The 20,437-nt window shown below is 39.5% G+C and overlaps 1 protein-coding gene across 1 annotated transcript in view; it reads right to left on the minus strand.

Moving 5' to 3' along the window:
* Positions 1-17,487, minus strand: part of LOC139733907 (sodium-coupled monocarboxylate transporter 1-like) — a 52,660-nt gene extending 35,173 nt beyond the window's left edge. The window contains exons 1-9 of the mRNA XM_071644716.1: positions 17,128-17,487; positions 16,374-16,439; positions 15,426-15,477; positions 14,846-14,913; positions 10,262-10,416; positions 9,069-9,209; positions 6,021-6,150; positions 4,536-4,624; positions 2,974-3,086 (exon numbers count right to left, since the gene is read on the minus strand). Of these exons, the coding sequence (XP_071500817.1) occupies positions 2,974-3,086; positions 4,536-4,624; positions 6,021-6,150; positions 9,069-9,209; positions 10,262-10,416; positions 14,846-14,913; positions 15,426-15,477; positions 16,374-16,439; positions 17,128-17,487 (1,174 nt within the window). The remainder of the gene's footprint in view (positions 1-2,973; positions 3,087-4,535; positions 4,625-6,020; positions 6,151-9,068; positions 9,210-10,261; positions 10,417-14,845; positions 14,914-15,425; positions 15,478-16,373; positions 16,440-17,127) is intronic.
* Positions 17,488-20,437: the final 2,950 nt, after the last annotated feature.

A 20,437-nucleotide genomic window follows, 5' to 3' on the forward strand; every position in this document is an offset into this window, starting at 1 on the left:
TGGCCCTTTATGGTTACCCGATTGGCACGTTCCTCGTTCCAAAACTGGAATTCTTGATGATTTCTGCCTACAGCTGGAGAGGTGTTTTGTTAATTTTCGGTGGATTAATGTGTAACATGATTCCACTTGCTCTTCTGATTGTCCTACGTGAAACTCAGGATTCTGTTGTCCCCGCCACGGCAGAGGCATCCCAGACTAGGGAGACTTTAAGCAAGGGTAGGGCTATGGGTAAAACACGCGCGGCACGCCGAAGGGCTGACACACAGAGGAAGGGGCTGGGGAAGACCGACTCAGCGAGCTATGTTGTCATGACAACAGAGAGCACGGATGACACGGTTTCTACGTCGGAGGACAGCTCCGATGAAAAGACGGAACTGATATCTGGTCGCAAAAGTACATCTGAAGATTCATCTTCATGCAAGAAGATGGATACAAGGAAAACACGCTTGCCACTAGCCAAAAAAAGCCACCACCCTCGCCAAGACCAAAAATCCAATGAACTCCATGATGCAGAATGCCTAGCTTCCACGAATTCAAATGACAAATATAGAACTACTGACGCTGAACATGCCAAAGATTTATCCCATCATAAAACCCTAAAGGACTCACCAACGGATGTGCCGCAGGAATATGAATGTTTTCAACTCTTGCAAACGTGCCTGCATGTTTCGTTGCACACGCATTCCTATTTGACCATCTTCATAATTGCGACATTCTTTTATGGAATGGTATTTGGTGGATGGTACTCGTTCCTCATACCCCGCGCCTTCGAGTTTGGCGCTTCTAACTTCCACATTGTCACCCTGAGATGGGTAGCTGCTGGCTCCAACCTCCTCGGCCGCGTCGTCATGGCTGTGGTGTCACATCGGTACAGCGACCGACTTCACATCGTCTTCATCCTTGCGACCATACTATCTGCCCTGTCTCTCATAAGCGATGTGATGTTCTATAACATTCCCGTCATGTTTGGAGCTACAGTTATTACCGAGTTCTCCATATCGTCTCGTTCCACACTATGTCTACTCATTCCACGGCAGCTGTCCCGAGACGAACATTACCACATCGTGGCTGGTCTGCAGGTGTTCTGCTGGGGAGTTGGTAGCATGCTTGGTTCATTCATAGCCGGTTAGTTCATCACAAATGTGCTGTGATTCATATTACGTTAAGACAACAGACAGCAACTCTCATCTGAAAACATTGGGATTTTTCCATCTGCAATGTCATTACCATATCAATTGCCTTTCGAGGCATTCAGAAAATCTTGCATACTATTTTCATGATCTCTCTTGGGAGAACCATCTTGATCACATGACACTGACGTGTCTTTTGCTAAATATCTTTTTATCAAATTATGCGAATAGACATACTTACGATAATAAAAATATTAATATAAAAACATGTAAACATATGAATATATAAACATATAAATATATGAATATATAAACATATAAACATATGAATATATAAACATATAAATGTGAACATTCTCTGCCTTGGAGGATGTGCTGTAACATCGAATCCACATGAATAATGAAAATTGGGCATTAAAAAATAAGCTTCTTAAAAACATGTACAAGTTCCGACATCCGTCGCACTTCATAAATGATAGTTTATATCACAGTGACGTGATCAAACGGCTATTGTCCCTAGAAATCCGAGTTGGAAGACTCACCTTTGGTGTCGGAATAGATTAAGTGGAAACCTATAGTATTATTTCCTCCTCCCTCGTGAAAAAAAAAAAAGTTTCCAGTTCAAAATTCTGAGGAAAGTTTGAATGACTTACCTCTATAATATACAATTCTTATGAAAAGAATCTAATTTTCAGGTTACAAAAGGGACACACGAACTTTAAGTTTCTCGTAGTGAAGCAACAATCAAATGCAGAAATACACACGCCCAACGAATGATGAAAGAGTTACGATTGTCACTTATTTTTTTTCTGTTCCCCTTATGTCTCATTAAACGCCCCCACAGGCCTACTGGCAAATATGTTTGGAAGTTTCAACGCATCCTTCACCATGCTGGCGATGGCCGAGGTTCCCACTTTACTCTTGGCAGTTTGGTCCCGCATTCTGTACGCCAGGAGGGCTAGTGACGAGTTAGGGAACGACACACCACGTGGCCATCAAGACTAGCCGGTATAACGGTTTCAACAAGAATAAAATGCAGTCTGCTGCAGATGTTGACCTGCTTTATCAGTCGTGATAACAAATCAATAGACATTACTTCCATGACCCCGCGACATCACGACATTTGTGGAGTTGACTCGAATTCCGACAATCAGTCACACACATTTGGGTGTAAGTTTCTTCGATTTGTCTCCCTCTACAAATTAAATTCGTTAAGATCACAACTGCTGATCTGTAAATTAACAGACATATCGAAAAAAAAGGAACCAGTGGGACTCGAACCTGTCATCTACTGCTTTCCGGGCAGCGACACTACCACCAGGCTGTCGCTGGTTGCCGGAAGTAACACGGTGAACATGGATCAAATACCCAAGCTCCGAAATTCTGCCATTGTTATGTTGAGTAGTCCAAGGCGGACAAGGCATATTAAATGAATGAAATATATTTTTCAGAGGGGTGAGGGTTCAGGTGTAAGTTTCGTCAAATTGTCTCCCTCTACAAATTAAATTTGTTAAGATCGCAACTGCTGATCTGTAAATTAACAAACATGTCGGGAAAAAAGGGAACCAGTGGGACACGAACCTGTCATCTAAAAAAAAAAAGAATAATAATAACAATGAATTTTGTAGAGGGAGAAAAATTGAAGAAACTTACACTTGAACCTTAATCCCTCTGAATAATATCTTTCTTTCAATCATACACATTGTCTCGAAAAGAAATGTTTAATTGATTTTACAAACATATAGGCCTAAGGGTTAGGGGGAAAATTGTCATAGTGACACACTTTTGAAGTATAAAGTGGCCCATCATAATCTATCAATGAAAGATAAAAGGCGATACTAACCTACTAACCTCAGTACCATGCTATATCGACTGCTGCCCATGTTTGGCCAGAGAGCTTTGATGAAATCCTCTCCTGCTGCAGCTGATAGTGAGTTGATTCCAGACGATAGTGAGCTGGTGATCGAGAGCATCACGTTTTTATTTTGTGATCAATCATTGCATTACGTTTTCATTTTGCGATCAATCATTGCATTATGTTTTTATTTTGCGATCAATCATTGCATTATGTTTTTATTTTGCGATCAATCATTGCATCATGTTTTTATTTTGCGATCAATCATTGCATTACGTTTTTATTTTGCGATCAACTATTGCATTACGTTTCTATTTTACGATCAATCATTGCATTTCGTTTTTATTTCGCGATCAATCATTGCATCGTTTTATATGACCTTTTGTAGACCCTTTACTGTCCTGCATACCTCCTTATCATATTACCCACAATTCAAATTATGTCACGTGACCTAAAGTTGGGTATAACCACGCTAAAAGATGAAGATTAGAGACGAAACGATTTTGGTGGAAATATGAAAAGAAATTCTATCTTCGCTATTTACTTTTGACATAACAAGCTATTTTACCGGGGGAAAAAAAATCCACCAAGACAAAGACAAATGCCAAAGAATTGAGTCTTTTTTCAATCTCTGGTAATGAACGATATTTCTTGTCATGCAATAATATAATGATGAGATGAAAGATTAATTTGGAGTAAGATATGAGCATAAGTGAAATTTGTCTTTGGATCCCACGTGTGCTAAATACTCGTGAATACAAGGTTTGATATTAGTTATTATATTGCGATGAGATGAAAGTCATACTGACAGTAGCTTTCAACAATCGGTTGCATCCCTCCAGCATTCAAGTGAGCTAGGCTGGGCTTAAAATCTTCCTATATAGTCAGTACCAGAAACAATCATTCTGTCAATACATACAGCCTGGATGGGCACTCCTGTAAATGCCCGGGGAGAATTCCTCGTCTTCATACGATTACCAAACTTACAGTAATAAATCTTTGAACAAACCGAACTCCACGTGTTCTTACACGGTGTATTTTGCATATATATATATATATATATATATATAATTGCCTGATGATTGCACCTCATGGAGGTTGCATGAAACTCAGAGTTGCAATAAATACGGATGAACCTGCTGTCAACCGCGTGAACTTGTTCCAATACTTCCGTCTAAAGCTCTTCCTTTGAGGATATCGAGCACTCTTCATAGTAGGATAGAATCACCAAGTGTATGTATGTATATATATATATATATATATATATATATATATATGATATGATTTGATTGATACATAGTATTATCTCTCATAATCAACCTATTGATACCCTCAGATAGGTGCCTACAAACGATGTACGTACATGTATGTGCCGCCAAATTTGTAGAATTTTCCAAAAGGCTGTGAGGCTTATACTTCGCACTTCATCGCTGTATTATATAAATGTATTTAAATGTTCTCTGCTCAAGTTAGTGAATACACATTCCATGTCCGAGGAAAATTTCGTCTTTGGATCTAGAGACCATTAGCAAATAAAGAGTACAGCTTGCCTCATTGATGCGGCTAAGAGGACAGAAACGAAGAGTCCAGGCAACCCGGGGTGATCAGCAAACAGGTCCATGACGAAGAAAGGGGCGAGCTAAAAATAGAATAGACAAAGTTCAAACGTGATGCGCATCTACAGTATAGATGATGTGCCTCGGCGAAGAATATAGTATACAAATATTGACTGCTCATGAGGATGATGGTGGTGATGGAAGGGTCGGTATGAAAAGCACCGAGGGAGTGATAATTTCCTCCACCATCCGAATACAGAGCAGTTAATATTTGTTTTATATACCTCATCCGCGTTTAAGACTTAACCAAGATCTAGGGCTAGACAAATACGAAGTAGTTGTAAATTAGGCCTAAACGTTAGCCCTAAAAAATCAGGCCACAGCCCGCGCTCGCTTGCATGGTTTTCGTGCATTTCGTAGACTACCCAGTACGCACGGTACACTCACACGGCCTTCGGCGAGCTCCTGCATAAAATCATGGCAGTAAATTACAGTATACATCCAGTTTCCCGTCGCTCGTGTTTTAATTTGATATTTCCAACATGCTGAGATTTGTCTCTGCTTCGGGATCCTAAGAAATCCTAATTGCAAAGTGTACGATCTTTGATCCAGCTCACTTCAAATCACGGAGGAGCGCTCGATCACCATGCCAAGTTGAAACATGCCTGCTGTGCGATGATTTTGCATGCGTTTATACGATGCGCGTAGTGAACGTCTTTGGGTACGGTGGAGGGGTTGCGGACACCGCGCGCGAAGTCTAGTGTACTTGTTATGTGTACAAAAGTCGCGGAGGGTTTACGAATTCTATCACGAGGGTTTTGCCTTTCTATCACTTACATGAAAACCTAAGGCAAGATAGACGGGACTACACCTTGTCACGTGATATACTTTTGACCAATCAGTGATACGAATCTCACTTATGAGGCATATAAATACAATTATAACCATCTATGTCTTTGGCATGCGTGTATGTGTATGTGTGTGTGTGTGTGTGTGTGTGTGTGTGTGTGTGTGTGTGTGTGTGAAACGATGTGAGGTTGTGGAACCACCTGCTAATTGGGAGCTAAACACGAATAAAGAATACTGTGCATCGACTGTGTATCTGTGTTAGGAATCGCTTTGTAATAATGCACAAAAGGTGATATTATACATACCATTCAAACATCCATACCAGGTTAACTGAGCATAATCTTATAACCGCGGCTTCAACTCTTCCATAGTACGAAATTAGTTTTTCATTCGCAGATAATAATTCTGTATTCTCACATGTTGATGGGGTGTATCAATGTTGTGTCGATTGCACATTTGCACTTGTGTTTCATATTGAATTCCTTTGGCTAACAGATATGCAAAGGGACATGCTATTATGGAATGCAACTCAAATCTTATCCAAACTTCTGTTACTTTTAACTTCCAAATTTCTTCAGTCATGTCCTAGTCTAACATTTATTTGGCGGCAAACGATCAGTTTGTACACACCTGATCTGGATGGGTGATATCGCCTGCAGAAAGAGGGTCACATTGACTGTAGAATGCGTAGATCACTAGGCCCAGCATGACACATAGGTTCACCAGAACAATCTTTAGGACCGTAGATATTGCCATAGCTCTGATTGTAACAAAAACAAAATAGAACAAAACCAAGAAAAATCAAACTGCAAAACCAGGAGGTTAAAAGAGAAAGAGAACAACGATGATAGAATAAATCGGATGTGTACATTCACACATTTAATTTACAAAAAAAGGAAAATCTCTTAGTGAAGTAAGCGTAATGTTCGTTTCGTGGTCAAGATTGGTAGAAAAAAATCAATGGATCAGCGGCTATCCGTTATGATAGGAGACGTCTGTAATGAATGCAGTAAAGATGATACAGGACTGCGACATAGAAGAAGTAGAGGTCAAATACACATGGATATATTCAAAACTTTGTCGGTCTTCTTGGATTTTACCAAACAGCACATTTGATATAAAGCTATTGATTCGATTTATTGTAAAACTATAATCATGTGCTAATTGATAAACACATTAAACATTTCATCGGGTTTCGAGGAGTTGAAGTCAACATGCGATGCTGTGTTTATCTTCAGTGATCGGTGATATAACTGAAGGTAACGATCGCCTTGATATTTTTTTCCGCGCCAAAACTCTTTATTTCGTTTACGTATTTCATTCACAAACAGATCGCAGTACACATTTTTGTCCAAAGTATGTTATACATAGATTGTTCTGAATCAAGTAGGCCTATATTGAGGAATTTCTTCTTTTTATTTATTTTATTTATTTATTTATTATCATTACTATTTTTTTGTTTTGGTGGGGGGAGGGGGGAGGGGAGGGGGGGGGGAGGTAGAAACAGAGTCAGTTCTCTCCTGAAGCCTTTCCCGCTTGGTGGATTTAAATAATGCAAGTTCACTTGTTTCACGCGTGCAATTCTATAGGCTGCGCTCTGGCTACATGTGTCTTTATAAAGCCAGACCAGCGCGTACTCTGTATGTCTCTCACAAGTAATGCTATCATGGACCCTTTTTATGCCAGGGACTTTGGACAGTGTGTACAATGCTGTGGGGTTTTCAATGCAAATCATCACATAAAGCAATCAAAGGGTTATAGGTATAGTGGTGCTAAAAGTGTAACAGATCCTAATGGAAGAAGGCTGGAAGAACTCGTATTCTCCACGCAGGTTGAATATTACAAAGGAAGTCAGCCTCACCATCCACAAACTTACTTCCAGCACGCTTTCCACACGTTACAAATCTTCTATGACTGTCTTGCTTTCGTGTTAGCAGGAGTGCGAGGGTACCCCTTATGACCCTGTTTACACTCAGTTGTTTTATCATATGTGATTAAATTATTTCTCTCTATGATTAGAAACGTACCATGGTCACGATGCCTGGGGTAGGAGGATTTGAATAAAGCTGTAAACAATAGTAAAATGTTGAAATCATGGGTTGAAATGCACGGAGAATGCTTTTGCATAGTTTCTGCCCTCCATAGGCAAAACACACAATAACCTTGATAAAACATATTTTTATCATCGTGACTCCGATGACTGAATTGTTTTGTTATTGTCAACTGCTTCGGAAGAAAGCAGGATACCATGCGTGTTCTTCTGAATGACTTCTTTTCAGGTATAGTCTACTGTCTGCAGCGAAGTGAAAATTAGGAAATGGCAAAACATGGTACACAAATTGACGCCCACAACAGGCAAATATGTGTGTACATCGTGAAAGTTCGAACCTAATAACAATCCATGTACAAACACAGCAATCTGTACTGCAGCTACCTTAGACATCTTTTACTTAAACATGGTAGAAAAGCGTTATTACATTGAATACTACATTACACGCTGGCGAATTCCAGTACAGTTGAAAGTCAGTCTGTAAAGAAGGAGTAAAATTTTCCGAGCATAACGATGAAAACGTGATAGAAAATCGGATGAAAAAAAGGAAGTTATGACATTTTGAAATTGCGCTCAATTTTTCATGAATCAGTTCTTGAACACTCAATGTGAATATACGCATTTAGTGAAGTGATGATGTCATCTTTTCACAGTTTGCCATATAGTTTGCACATAAAATGTTGAAATTTCCAGTTTTTAAATCAAATTAAGTTACGCCTCTATCTCAAATCTTGATATATCTAACTGATCATTACTCTGAAATCATTCAACCAGGAATTAGACCAGGTTTTACACTTTGGTAATAGAAACATTGAATTTTCGTCTTTTCTTGGAACATATCAATGGAAAATGTAAGGTGACGACATCATGAGATCACTTGTTTGAATATCTATATCAACTGTATGAGAACTGCTCTTTATAGTTACTACCTTCCCTTCTAATTACAGTTTGTTTGTTTGTTTGTTCATTTCCATCTGAGAAGATGGCTGGATAGCCCATATTCAGCTACGTTAAGCTGGTCTTCCATGGGGTCCAGCTGGATGTGAGGTGGGACCACTTCACCGGGTTAAACGCCCTGCTCTCTGCGATGAATGAATGAAGCGGGATCTTTAACGTGCATGAGTTGTTACTCTCTCATACACGGGACCTCCATTTTATGTCCTATCCGAGGGACAGAGTGTTTTGCCTCTTGCTAGAGGGGACGGTATGCTTACACACAACATTGCTCAGTCCAGACTCAAAAACCCGGGCCCTTATAGGATCGTGAGGCAGACGCGCTACCGACTGAGCCAACTCACCGCCCTTTAGTCATGACTTCCTTAGATTTTACCTGATTGTTATCAAAATTACACTGTTATGCTCTTAAGATTTTATCATTTCTTATCAAACTAACTTATAACTGGACTAGAATTCCTCTGTAATCCTTTCTCTGCCAATGAGTGAAATGTGCCCAAATCTTACACACATACATTATGTGTGGAAAATAAATGTGGCACCCAGAGGGGTAAGGAACAAACTTGCGGATGTGACGTCATCCCTCATAAACCAAGGGAGTACTATAGTCTCTAGTATCGTACCTCCTGGACCATACATAACTGTATGAAATCCACTCTATATTGTGCTCTTACATTTTGGCCCTCCTTGGCGTGGCGAGACTGAGGTACCTCTGGATGATAGTCTGGTTCGTTCCAGTGGTCATCACTACGATGACGGTCATTCCGGCCACCACTGACCAGACGGTGTGTCGAACGGTGGGGTCAAAGCTTATACTGGTGTGCATACAAAAGACAAACGAGATGGGTGCAAAACGGTTCAGTAATACCAAGGAGGTGTCATCTGCTTGGTGATACCAATCAAAGTAGGGTGAAGCACACTGTGTAACTGACGTAAACCGGCTCTGGAGTAGATCCATGAACACGGTTTGAATTTGAATTTGAATTTAGTTATCTAATCAGCATAAAGAAAAAAAATCAGAGAATGACAATGATAAACAATCACGACAAGCACAGAGTAAAGACGGATCTATGGAATACATAAACCTGAAGGGAAGCAGCCAACGAGGAATTAAAAGTTTCCTTAAAATCTGGCCGACTCAGATAAGCAAAATACACTCTCTAAAAATGTTTCTAGACTTTTTTATAAGAACCATGATTTTGTGGTAGATATCACAACGTATTGACTTTCGGAGAGTATACCTTCCCTTTCACTCGTCTCCCAGCATCTGTATTACCATACGGATTATGCCTGATATTACGGGCACTCCCGTTGACCAAACTATACGAGTAGCCTACTACTTCCGACGCCAGTCGTTACTCCCTGTTACTCCCTAAAACAAAACAAAACAAAACAATGCAAAACAAAACAAAACAAAAACAAAAAACGAAACAAAACCAAACAAACTAAAGACGAAACAAAACAAAACACCAAGAACACTATAATCAACAGTGACGGTTAAAAGTCTCATCACGGAGATTTGGAAAATGAGATCGCGAAAAAGAATGTGTGTAATGTGTTTGTATACAAAAGTGTTTGAGTGTGTATCGGAACTCAAAAAGAAAAGAAAATGAGAGTAGTCGTTTTATGACGAAATTTACTACACCAATAACATTTATGTATTCCTGGATTATAGTAGCGGTAAACATACATGACATATAATCAAGCAACAATCCTTCCGCGTCATGATTCGTCCTTCCTTATTCGTTTCACCTCAGACCAAGGAAAGTCAAACATATAAATTGCTATGTCATCCTGTCAAATGCTATCCATTCTTCTTTGATATATCGAATGCTTAGTGTATTAAATCGCTAATGGTTCTACCCACATTGCCACTTGGAGGCGATCTCCTTGCTTGGCGATCCGCCACACCTCTCCCATCCCGCCGACTCGCTGGCATCCCATCACCAAGGCAACCACGATACCAACAAAGATGACCACGCCCTGGAGAACATCCGACCATACTATTGCCTTGATGCCTCCCTGTAGAAAAGATCAAAGGAAGATCTTCAATAACAAAAATACATTTTCGTCTCCTATTGATGCAGATGCTCTGAATAAATCGTGACTAATATTGCCCTTGTTAAGACAATTTGCATTGATCATCCTCTCACTTTGATACTAGAGGCAAATGAGGCAAAGCATGTGTATGAGATATTTTATTACATTTTAGTTTCACATGCAAACGAAAGTATGCCCTCCCCCCCCCCCCCCCCCCCGTCTTCCGGTATGATTTACGATCACATCACCATGCTGGAAACAACACAGTGTTCCACAGTTTGGATATGAAACACAATGTGATACACAGTGTGAACACATTGTGGTCGCATCGTGAATCATCAATTCACAGTGTGAAACAGAACACTAGGATGTGAACTCTCTGTGAAAAACCACGCCACAGTGTGAAATCATCTTCACATTGTTAAATTCGGGCGTTTTAACAGTGTGAACACAATGTGATTCATCAATTCACAGTGTGAAACAAAGCATTACTATGTGAACAATGTGGAAACCACACCACAGTGTGAAATCATCTTCACACTGTTAAATTCGAGCGTTTTCACATAGCCGACTATGTGAACACATTGTGAACACACTGTGGAACACTGTGCTCTTTTCAGCAAAGCATGATAAATTCTGTGATGGAAAATAAGCATATTCAAAATGAGAAGTCCAATGCATATTCACTAAAATCACTGGATTCTATATAGGCCTAGCTATCACGAGTAAAAAAAAAAATGGTTAAGTGGAGGGAAAATTGTTCTCCGGATGGCTATGATAATATCATATTTATGTTATTTCTGTGGTGTGAATCGAAATTTACGTTAAGTATAGAAGAATTTTCTTTGGTCCCTCTGGGTTCGACTTAGGCGAGGTTGGATGTATCTTTATTTCTCTACATGAGCCATTAGGTGGACATTTGGGGTAGAAAACTGCGTTATTAGGCGACATCAACATTAGGTGGACAAACCCATGTCCCGTTACAGTTTTGACCAGTCATTTTGTGACGGAATCCCTTTACCCACAAACCTCAACGTGTGAGTTGAAGTTCAGGACTTCATAAACTGTAAATAACAATCGAAGTAACCCATATAGTCTCTTTTTAAGCCTTTTAAAAGACGTTTGATTTTTTAGGTGCGTATATGGGGGGGGGGGGGGGAATGAGGCAATAACAGGACATCGCTTTTTTGCCGATTGCAAAAATTCCAGAAGAATATATCTCTATTATCATATATCATTTTCCTTCATTTTCATCTCAGAAAGTAACATTTGTACTTTGGTTTCGTTAGAATACCTCTTTCACAGAAGAAATAGAATATAATGTGATGAATAGACCCCCTTTTACCGATTCTTTGAAAAAAGAAATCCAGAAGAGTATAGTATTATCATATTTCGCTTTCCTTCATTCTGATGTAAGAAAAAATTGTGAAACATCCTGCTTAAGTAGGACTAAAACGTATGTCCTTTTAATGGACCAGGTAGCGTTATTTACATTACTAATGATAATGATAATGAATGATAATGAATAACATTTATATAGCGCTTAATACTGATGTTTCTAAGCGCATTCATCCGGAAAAAAAAAAAAGAAGTATGACATTAAAATAAAATACAGCATTATGTAAATATACAAATTATGATATAACATGCAACAGCAAAACAACATAATTAAAGTTGAGTAAACAGATAAGTTTTCAACGATGACTTGAACTTATCAACGTTATCAGCATTACGAATATGGAGAGGAAGTTTATTCCAGAGAGACGGGGAAATAACAGAAAAAGCCCTATCACCATAGCGGGTGCTGGTACGGGGACCATGTGATAGTTGGAGAGTGGAGGAAGAACGAAGAGAACGGGTTGAAGTGGAGGAGCGGAAAGAAATTAAGTCTTTGAGGTAAGATGGAGCAAGATTATTACATATCTTGTAAACGATAAGGAGGATTTTGAAGGTGATACGTTGATGTATGGGGAGCCAGTGGAGGGATTGGAGAACAGGAGTAATGTGGTCAGATCTTTTTGTAAGGGTTACAAGCCTAGCAGCTGTGTTTTGAATTCTTTGAAGTGGTGCAATACTAGAAGCAGGGAGACCAACAAGCAGGGAATTGCAGTAGTCAAGGTGGGAAGAAACAAATGCGTGGATGAGACGTTCAGTGGAAGACTGATCCAATAACTTACGGATTTTACCAATTTTACAGATACCCCAAGCAGCAGAACGACATGAGTTCTTAATGTGTTGTTGAAAATTCAGGTGCTTATCTACAATAACTCCGAGATCTCTGACGGACTGAGAGGTGGGTATAGTACTGTCTTCGAGGGAAAATTCTGTGAGAGAACCACGGCCTCGCCTAAACTGAGAATGAACATATAAAAATTCTGATTTAACACAATTCAATTTCAAATAGTTATCACATGACCATTGCTTAATATCCTCAACACATCTACTGAGTTTGCAGAGTGCTTCGACTTGAGTATTTGGTTGTATGATTATATAAATTTGAGTATCGTCGGCATACATAACATGTAGAATATCTTCATGAGAGTTGATTACAGAAGACAGAGGGGCTGTGTATAGAATAAATAGTAAAGGACCAACCACAGACCCCTGGGGGACACCATGTCTGTGAGGGAATGACTGAGAAAGTGCGCCGTTAACGTTTACCATCTGGTGGCGGTCATGTAAGTAAGATGAAATCCATCTCAAGACTGTTCCCGTAAGACCAAAGTTGGACTCTAATCTGTTCAGAAGAATCACATGATTGATAGTGTCAAACGCAGCAGAATAATCTAAAAGCAGGAGAGCAGCTTCGTGGCCTTTGTCTACTGCTAAGAGGAGGTCATTGAGTACCTTCAATAAGGCGGTTTCTGTGGAATGAAAGTGCCTATAGGCAGACTGACTAGTAGGAAACAACTGGTGTTCATCGAGGTGATCTCTGAGTTGGCGAGCCACCACTTTCTCAAGAACTTTACCAATAAAAGACAAATTAGCAATGGGGCGGAAATTGTTCAAATCATTATGGTCTAAACTTGGTTTCTTCAAAAGGGGCAATATGTGAGACCTTTTGAAGTGCTCAGGAACTACGCCAGATGACAATGAGAGGTTCAGAATGTGAGTTATTGCAGGAAGAAATTCATCTAGACACTCTTTTAGTAGCCATGTGGGAAGAGGATCTAGAGAACATGACTTGGACGGAAGAGAATTAATGAGACGTTTCACTTGTGACTCAGTGATTAAAGCAAACTCTGAAAATACACACTCGGTGTTTACATCTATGTGAGAGGAATTTGAGAAAGAGATTTCAGGAGACACTGGGAATGAAGAAGCAATGGTGCTAATCTTGTTGTCGAAAAACTCAGCGAACAGATTGGCCAGTACAAGATTTGAAGTATGGTCAGGAAGAACAGAATCCGGATGTGCAATTGTGAGTTTTTTGATGATGTTGAAAAGTTGTTTGGTGTCTGCGGCAGCAATCTCCTGTCTTAGGTGTCTTGACTTAGCGTCGGCAAGGCGGTTGTAGTAGGACTCACACTCTTGCCGATACAGCTCTCTGTCAATGCAAAGACCAGACTTGATCATACGGCGCTCTGCGCGGCGTCTGCGCCTCTTAGCCTCCTTCACTTCTGCCGTGTACCAAGGATTATTCGGCCGCACTGTTACTGATCTAGTCTTGAGCGGAGCGTACTTGTCAAGCAGTCTTGTTACATGAGAGTTGAGCTGCAGGACAGCCTCGGAGGGACACGATGGCTCTCTGATCTGGGAAAGTGATGCTGCAATGTCGTATTTAAAGGAGCAGAGGTCCATAGACCGTAGATTTCTGGAGGTGATCTGCTTCCTAGGGTTCGCTGGGCCTTTGAGGTTGAGGGTGGTGATGACGGCGGAGTGGTCAGAGGGCAGAGATGTAACAAGATTCACATTCGATACAATATTATCGACTTTTCTGCTAAGAACTAGGTCAAGCGTATGTCCGGCTTTATGAGTTGCCCCTGTAACATGCTGTTGAAATCCTAAAGAGTCGATGGTGCTTAAAAAAGACACAGCCAAATTATCCGAGCAATCATCAACATGTATGTTGAAATCCCCGAGCAGAATGGAACGATGGTCATCAATTGATACTAGTAATACTAGTAATCAATTTCTGGAAGGGGTGGTTATGAGCCAGAGTCTATACTGTAAACACGGCGTAAAGATGATAGATACAACATCACATTACGTTCCTCATGACCACTATACTTGACCTACAAGCCACATCTAAAGACTTTAAATCTGAAATAAACAGGCGTATCTATTATTAGGCTGTTGTGATTTATTTCGGATACAAAGCCTGTCAGGTGTATAGTCGTGAGTCATATAGTGTGCGACGGGCTTAACGCATGCAGTTGTCACGGTAATGACCAAGTTCATGCAGACGTACCAATGTCGAATACAAAATTGCCACCAGCCAGATTATTCCAACACTTGCCCAAAGACTAAATCCAGTCACTATTATGAAAACAGGAAAGAAAATGAGATGGAAACTAACATGGTATAATATATCGTTTCGTTACAGTGTATATTAAACTTGTTATGCATGTAACACATCTAAAGTCTGGAGATCAAATTCAAATGGTCTACATGATGCGGAAACCAAAACTGAAATAGTTCAAATTTATAGTTCAAATAGTGTCCTGTTGAAAAAAGAGATTTGTGATATATGCCACAGACAAAACCAGACGTTATATGTATAGATAGCTGGAATTTTTTTTTTCGAATCTACACATGACAGAATTACCAAATAAGCTTTATCAGTATTTTCTTAATTGTGAATATTGTGTTATGTTACCACAATGTTCGTGCGAACAATAATGGTCAGGACACCTATAAGTGTTTGATGATTGAATTCACAACACCCTAACGTCTTCAGCTCAAATAAATTACTTCTAAGCAGGTTGCGCTTCCATCACTCATTAATCTCTCTCTCGTCATAGTCATGATTGTATATCTTGGTTTCTTACCTGTTTGTACAATCATTGCAGGTGCATATAAGACAACGCCAAGAAAAACCATCTGTCGGGAGAATGAAGATATTTGTAGGCATGTGTATAACAATGGAAAATGTCTCTAATGGAACTTTATTTACAGGGAAGTAGCTAAATTGTACATTCTGGTGATAAAAAAGAAAATAAAGTTTGAATTTGAATTTGAATTTGAATTTGAATAAATGGCTGATGCAAATTTCTTGGTGAATTTGAGCATCGTTTAAAGGGATCGTATATTTTCGGTTGAGACCGAACTTCAGGTTTCTAAAATTTTTGGGTGATATAATGAAAAACCTCTTATGAAATATGAAAGAGCATGTAATTCTTAGAGGAATTCAACGTTTATTTGATGAAAATTGGTTTTGAAATGGCTGAGATACCCAAAACAGAGCAATCCTAATAAAAGATAGGACCCACCTTTTATTACGATCACTTTGTTTTACTTTGTTTTTGGATGTCTCAGCCATTCCAAAACCGATTTCCATCAATTAGACTTTGAATTCCTCTTAGAATGGTACGCTCTGTACTATTTCACAGGTGGTTTCTTGGTATCTAACAAAAAGTAAAGAGCCCATTCCTCATCTCCACCAATACTATACCATACCTTTCACAAAGTAAGGACGTATTACACTTGATTGGCAGATATTGTCGTCAAACTTCAACATTTACATCTTCATGACAGTGGACAGGTCTCTTTCATAATTATGCAATCTGAAAAAACAGCAAAACTAATGATAGTAATTTTTACTGATCTTATTTCACAAAGGGTAATGTAGGAAGTGTAAACAGAGTTCTAACAATGGTCAAACAATTAAGAATAGCAAAGCATTGTGAGTTATCTATCTGGGTATAAAAGAGGGAGAATGTGCAGTAATAGGTAAAAAGTAAGGTTGAAAGTAACCACAAACATAAAAGTAAACTTACCATTTGAATGGTAAAAAGCAGGCTGCAGAAAACACGAACGGACCTGTTGAAACGCAGCTCCAGGTACTGGTGAAGTTAGGTGGAAACAAAACTAAAGAGTTATGGAATTATTCTATCCTTCAGAAACAACCATCTCTCCTCCTTATGGAATCATAATATCCAAAGAAAAAGAAAAGAAAAGAAAAGGCTATCCCTCGTTTTACCGAATGTCTTAATCTGCATGGATCTTATATTTATGAATATTTTGTTTTCGAATGTGAACATACGACGAAAACGTCGAGGGCTCCTACCCATAGAGTACTTGAAAATGGCTTGTCATAAAATTAGGACATTTGACTTGACTTAATACATATTTCTACAAAAGATCTAACAAAAACAAAGCAAAACATAGAAAATCAAACAAACAAACAAACCAAACGAACAGGCAGACGAAGGTATAACGTTTATATTTGATTTCGTCAAATTATGGTAATGGCTACGTGAGTGAAAAACAGGTGTGCGGGTCCGCTTTTGAGCGGGGTTACACTTTCAATCTCAAACTCGCTAACACCGGAGGACACTTGCGGTATACCAGGGCCCCATTTCATAAAAAGTTGATGTGATGACAACTCTTGCTGGAATGGCAGTTGTCATGGTAACGACAAAAATGCTGCTTCCTGATTGGCTGTTGCCATGGGAAGTTGTCATTCCAGCGAGATTTGGCATCCTAACATCTTATATGAAACAGGACCCTGGTAATCCCTTATACACTTGCCTCGTATGCACTGACCACGCCGAGATCAAAGTAGAGAGGAACAAACAGACGACAGGTGAGAATGCCGCCGATGACGTAGGCCAGAGTGATCCACCAGAACATGGTGTTATACATGTAGACGTCAACGGGCGTGCCAATGATGTTGACTGCCGCTGTGAAAGTCAGCGTCATCGAGATCGACACGGGCACGACGCTCAACTTACGATTGTCGAGGAGGAACCGCTCCGGCGACCTCTGCACGCGTCTTCTCCGACCGTAGCAGGCCGTCGCCACGCCAATAATGAACGCCACAGCGAGCACTAGACAGCAGACAACATAGTCCCACGCGCCAAATAATTTCTTGTTTTCGTTTTCCGCCATTTGATGTTTCTGAGCTACCTCAACTCTAAGAAAAGGTACAATATACAATTTACAGTTGCAGTCCTTCTAAAGAATATGGCAAGATGTACGGTTTCTTTATCAAGATGTCTCGAATGGAATATTTCGAAGGATGATCATACAGCAACCACAATACGAGACTGAAACTAAACTGAGTTACCTTTGTACCATTTATCTATTAAAGGTCAACATTCGAAGAAAGCTACTAGCGGGCTTTTGGTTCTCGTCCGTCAGACACGAAGAAAAATACATGACGAAATACGCACACACCGACACACAAGGCAGAAATGCAAACACTACAAATTAATTAAGTGATATGCAAATTTTGATGCATCTCAGGGCGAATGTGTCATACTACTTATTTTCAACACTAGTTTTTTTTTTTCCCCTGTGGTTGAACTTTGAACATGGCGAGAAGGAAAAGACATTCTGCTTTTTGGATTGTTTTCGAAGTAATCTCGTTAGACTTTGGCGCGCCAGTTTATCAAAATGCGTCAGACCTGAGAAGCGGTACACACGTTGGCGAATTTAAACCCCAACCGTTCGGCATTCCCAAACTTGGTAACTCATCGACTGGACGATGCTTCCGGCCTCCTTCCTATGTCCCAAGTTATTATTTTTTTTCCTTTTCCGCCTCACCAATGAAACGTTGCTTGCGTATCCTTTTTTTTTAAGTTCATTTCTTTCGTCTTCTCAAACTTGGTAACTCATCTTAATCAAAAGAAAAAAAAAGGGGGGGGGGGGAGGTCACTTTCATGCAGAAACCAGTGGTTAATACAATCAATATCTTTTTGTGTATCATTATAGTGTGGGAAATTGGTCTCGCATCTCATTTCTTTCGCATTACATATGTAAATACAATATACATGTATAATTACACACACACACACACACACCGTCACACACACACACACACACACACACATCATACATTGTATATATGCATTTACATTTAGCACGGTTGTGTATGTGTGTGTGTGCGTGCTTCATGCGGCTTATTTTATCTATTATAACGGATACAATAAGTGCTGAAAGTCCTTGACGTTAGAGAGAGAATGTCAATTAGAGGGAACTTTCCAAACGGTAGGAACTTTCCAGGCATTTACGTAGCAAAATTGCATTTCAGAGCACGTGAGCGCGCGCGCACACACACACACACACACACACACACACACACACACACACGTTTTCTGCATCAAACAAGCATTAATTCAGAAAGAGGGACATACACCTGTATTTTATGATTTTTGTTTTGTTTTGTGGGTATACAGTGAGAGGCCCAATTGCTGATTTAAACATGAAATGTGCTCTTCATTAAAGGATTCAACAATTTCTTCCTCAAACACATCCCCTCGCACAAACGGTGCGCGTCACGAGACCGACATTCACGAGTCATACAGCCCACGAGTTATACAGCCCACGAGTCATACAGCTCATGAGTTTGACACTAAGCAAACAAGGCCCACGGGACCGACACATTAAACCCCGTGTTGTATCTGTCGAACTCGTGGGCTGTTTTTTCCTAGTGTCGGTCTCATGGGCTTTATTGTCTAGTGTTGAACGCGTGGGCTGTAGGACTCGTGGGTGTCGGTCTTGTGGGATGACCCCGCAGAAACCCCTCAAAACAATCAAACACGTGTACAGAGAGAGAGAGAGATAGAAAAAATGTGTACATGCATTGTAATAACGAAACAGCAATCACGTTCTTTGGACAAGAGAGAAGAGTGGTTCACAATATACAAGCTTTGCTTTTTAGTGGACATCTCTATTTTCTTTTCAACTGAAGCATGACTTTGTATTATCATTATTTATTTTTTTGCCAGTATGCGCTCTTATGTTTATCGATATCATTTATCTATTGCAAAGGCAATTATTTTTTAATGATGTAATACCTGATTTATCTTGTGCTATGTTTTGTTGGAAAAAAAAGAAGAATGAAAATAAATGAATTCAATTCAATTCAATTCAATTGAACTGAATTGCATTGAATTGAAGAAGAATGAGGAAGGATGTGTAATTTTTGACAATCAGCTGGAAGAACTAAAAGAATGCACTCTTCACTACGAAAATGGATATGTTATTGAATATTAGAATTTCGCTTGCCCCCACCCTTCCCATTTAACCATCGTTGATTTCAATAATGATGTCATAACTCACTTAAACATAATTGTATACAAAATGTAAATAAAAGTGAAATAGTGTGTGTGCAAATGTATAATGTATATGTGTGCACTGCATGTTGATTTCTTTACAAATACATGTACATGATCATCAATGTGAATACCATACACTTGAAGATGCATTAATTTTCTTCTCATTGAACCCTTGTCATGGGTAAGCTGCAAAAAAAAAAAAAAATAAATAAATAAATAATGAAGATATAAACGATAATTTGATCATACTATGAAATCTTTACCAATTCGAGACTACGAAAATTCATTTTGTGTTCAATTTTATGAACCCTCAGAGGATTGACCAAAAAGCGTCCAATCTTACTCACAAACCAATACATTCACTACACAAGCTAGTCTTACACACTGCATAGATTTCATTCTGCTTGAATAAACTCACAAAGGACGCATTGTTGTAGTGTTTCCATACATGAAAATTATACTGTAATGTTTTAATAATTACATGAATGGCTTTGGGTTATGCCGGCACAATGATATAATATATGTACACACAGACAGATGTAGACAGGCATGAGGAGATACAGAATAAGAATAGTGAGGAGTCAAACAATGAAAGATATGCTTGGCTGCTTGTGAGCCAACACACTGACTATCTCCTCATTTGACAGATACCCAAAAGCTGATAAAAAATGTCAACTGTCACCTAAGGCCTTTTCTATTCTGGTTTGAAATGGGACTGTGAATTCGTCTAGCCAAATTGGATGGAAACCTTGAGTAACTTAAAACACAGCCCAAAGTTG

The sequence above is a fragment of the Diadema antillarum genome, unplaced genomic scaffold, assembly GCF_040938485.1.
Source record: "Diadema antillarum isolate AM-2024a unplaced genomic scaffold, OU_Dant_1.0 seq00000503_RagTag, whole genome shotgun sequence".
Classification (NCBI taxonomy): Eukaryota; Metazoa; Echinodermata; class Echinoidea; order Diadematoida; family Diadematidae; genus Diadema; species Diadema antillarum.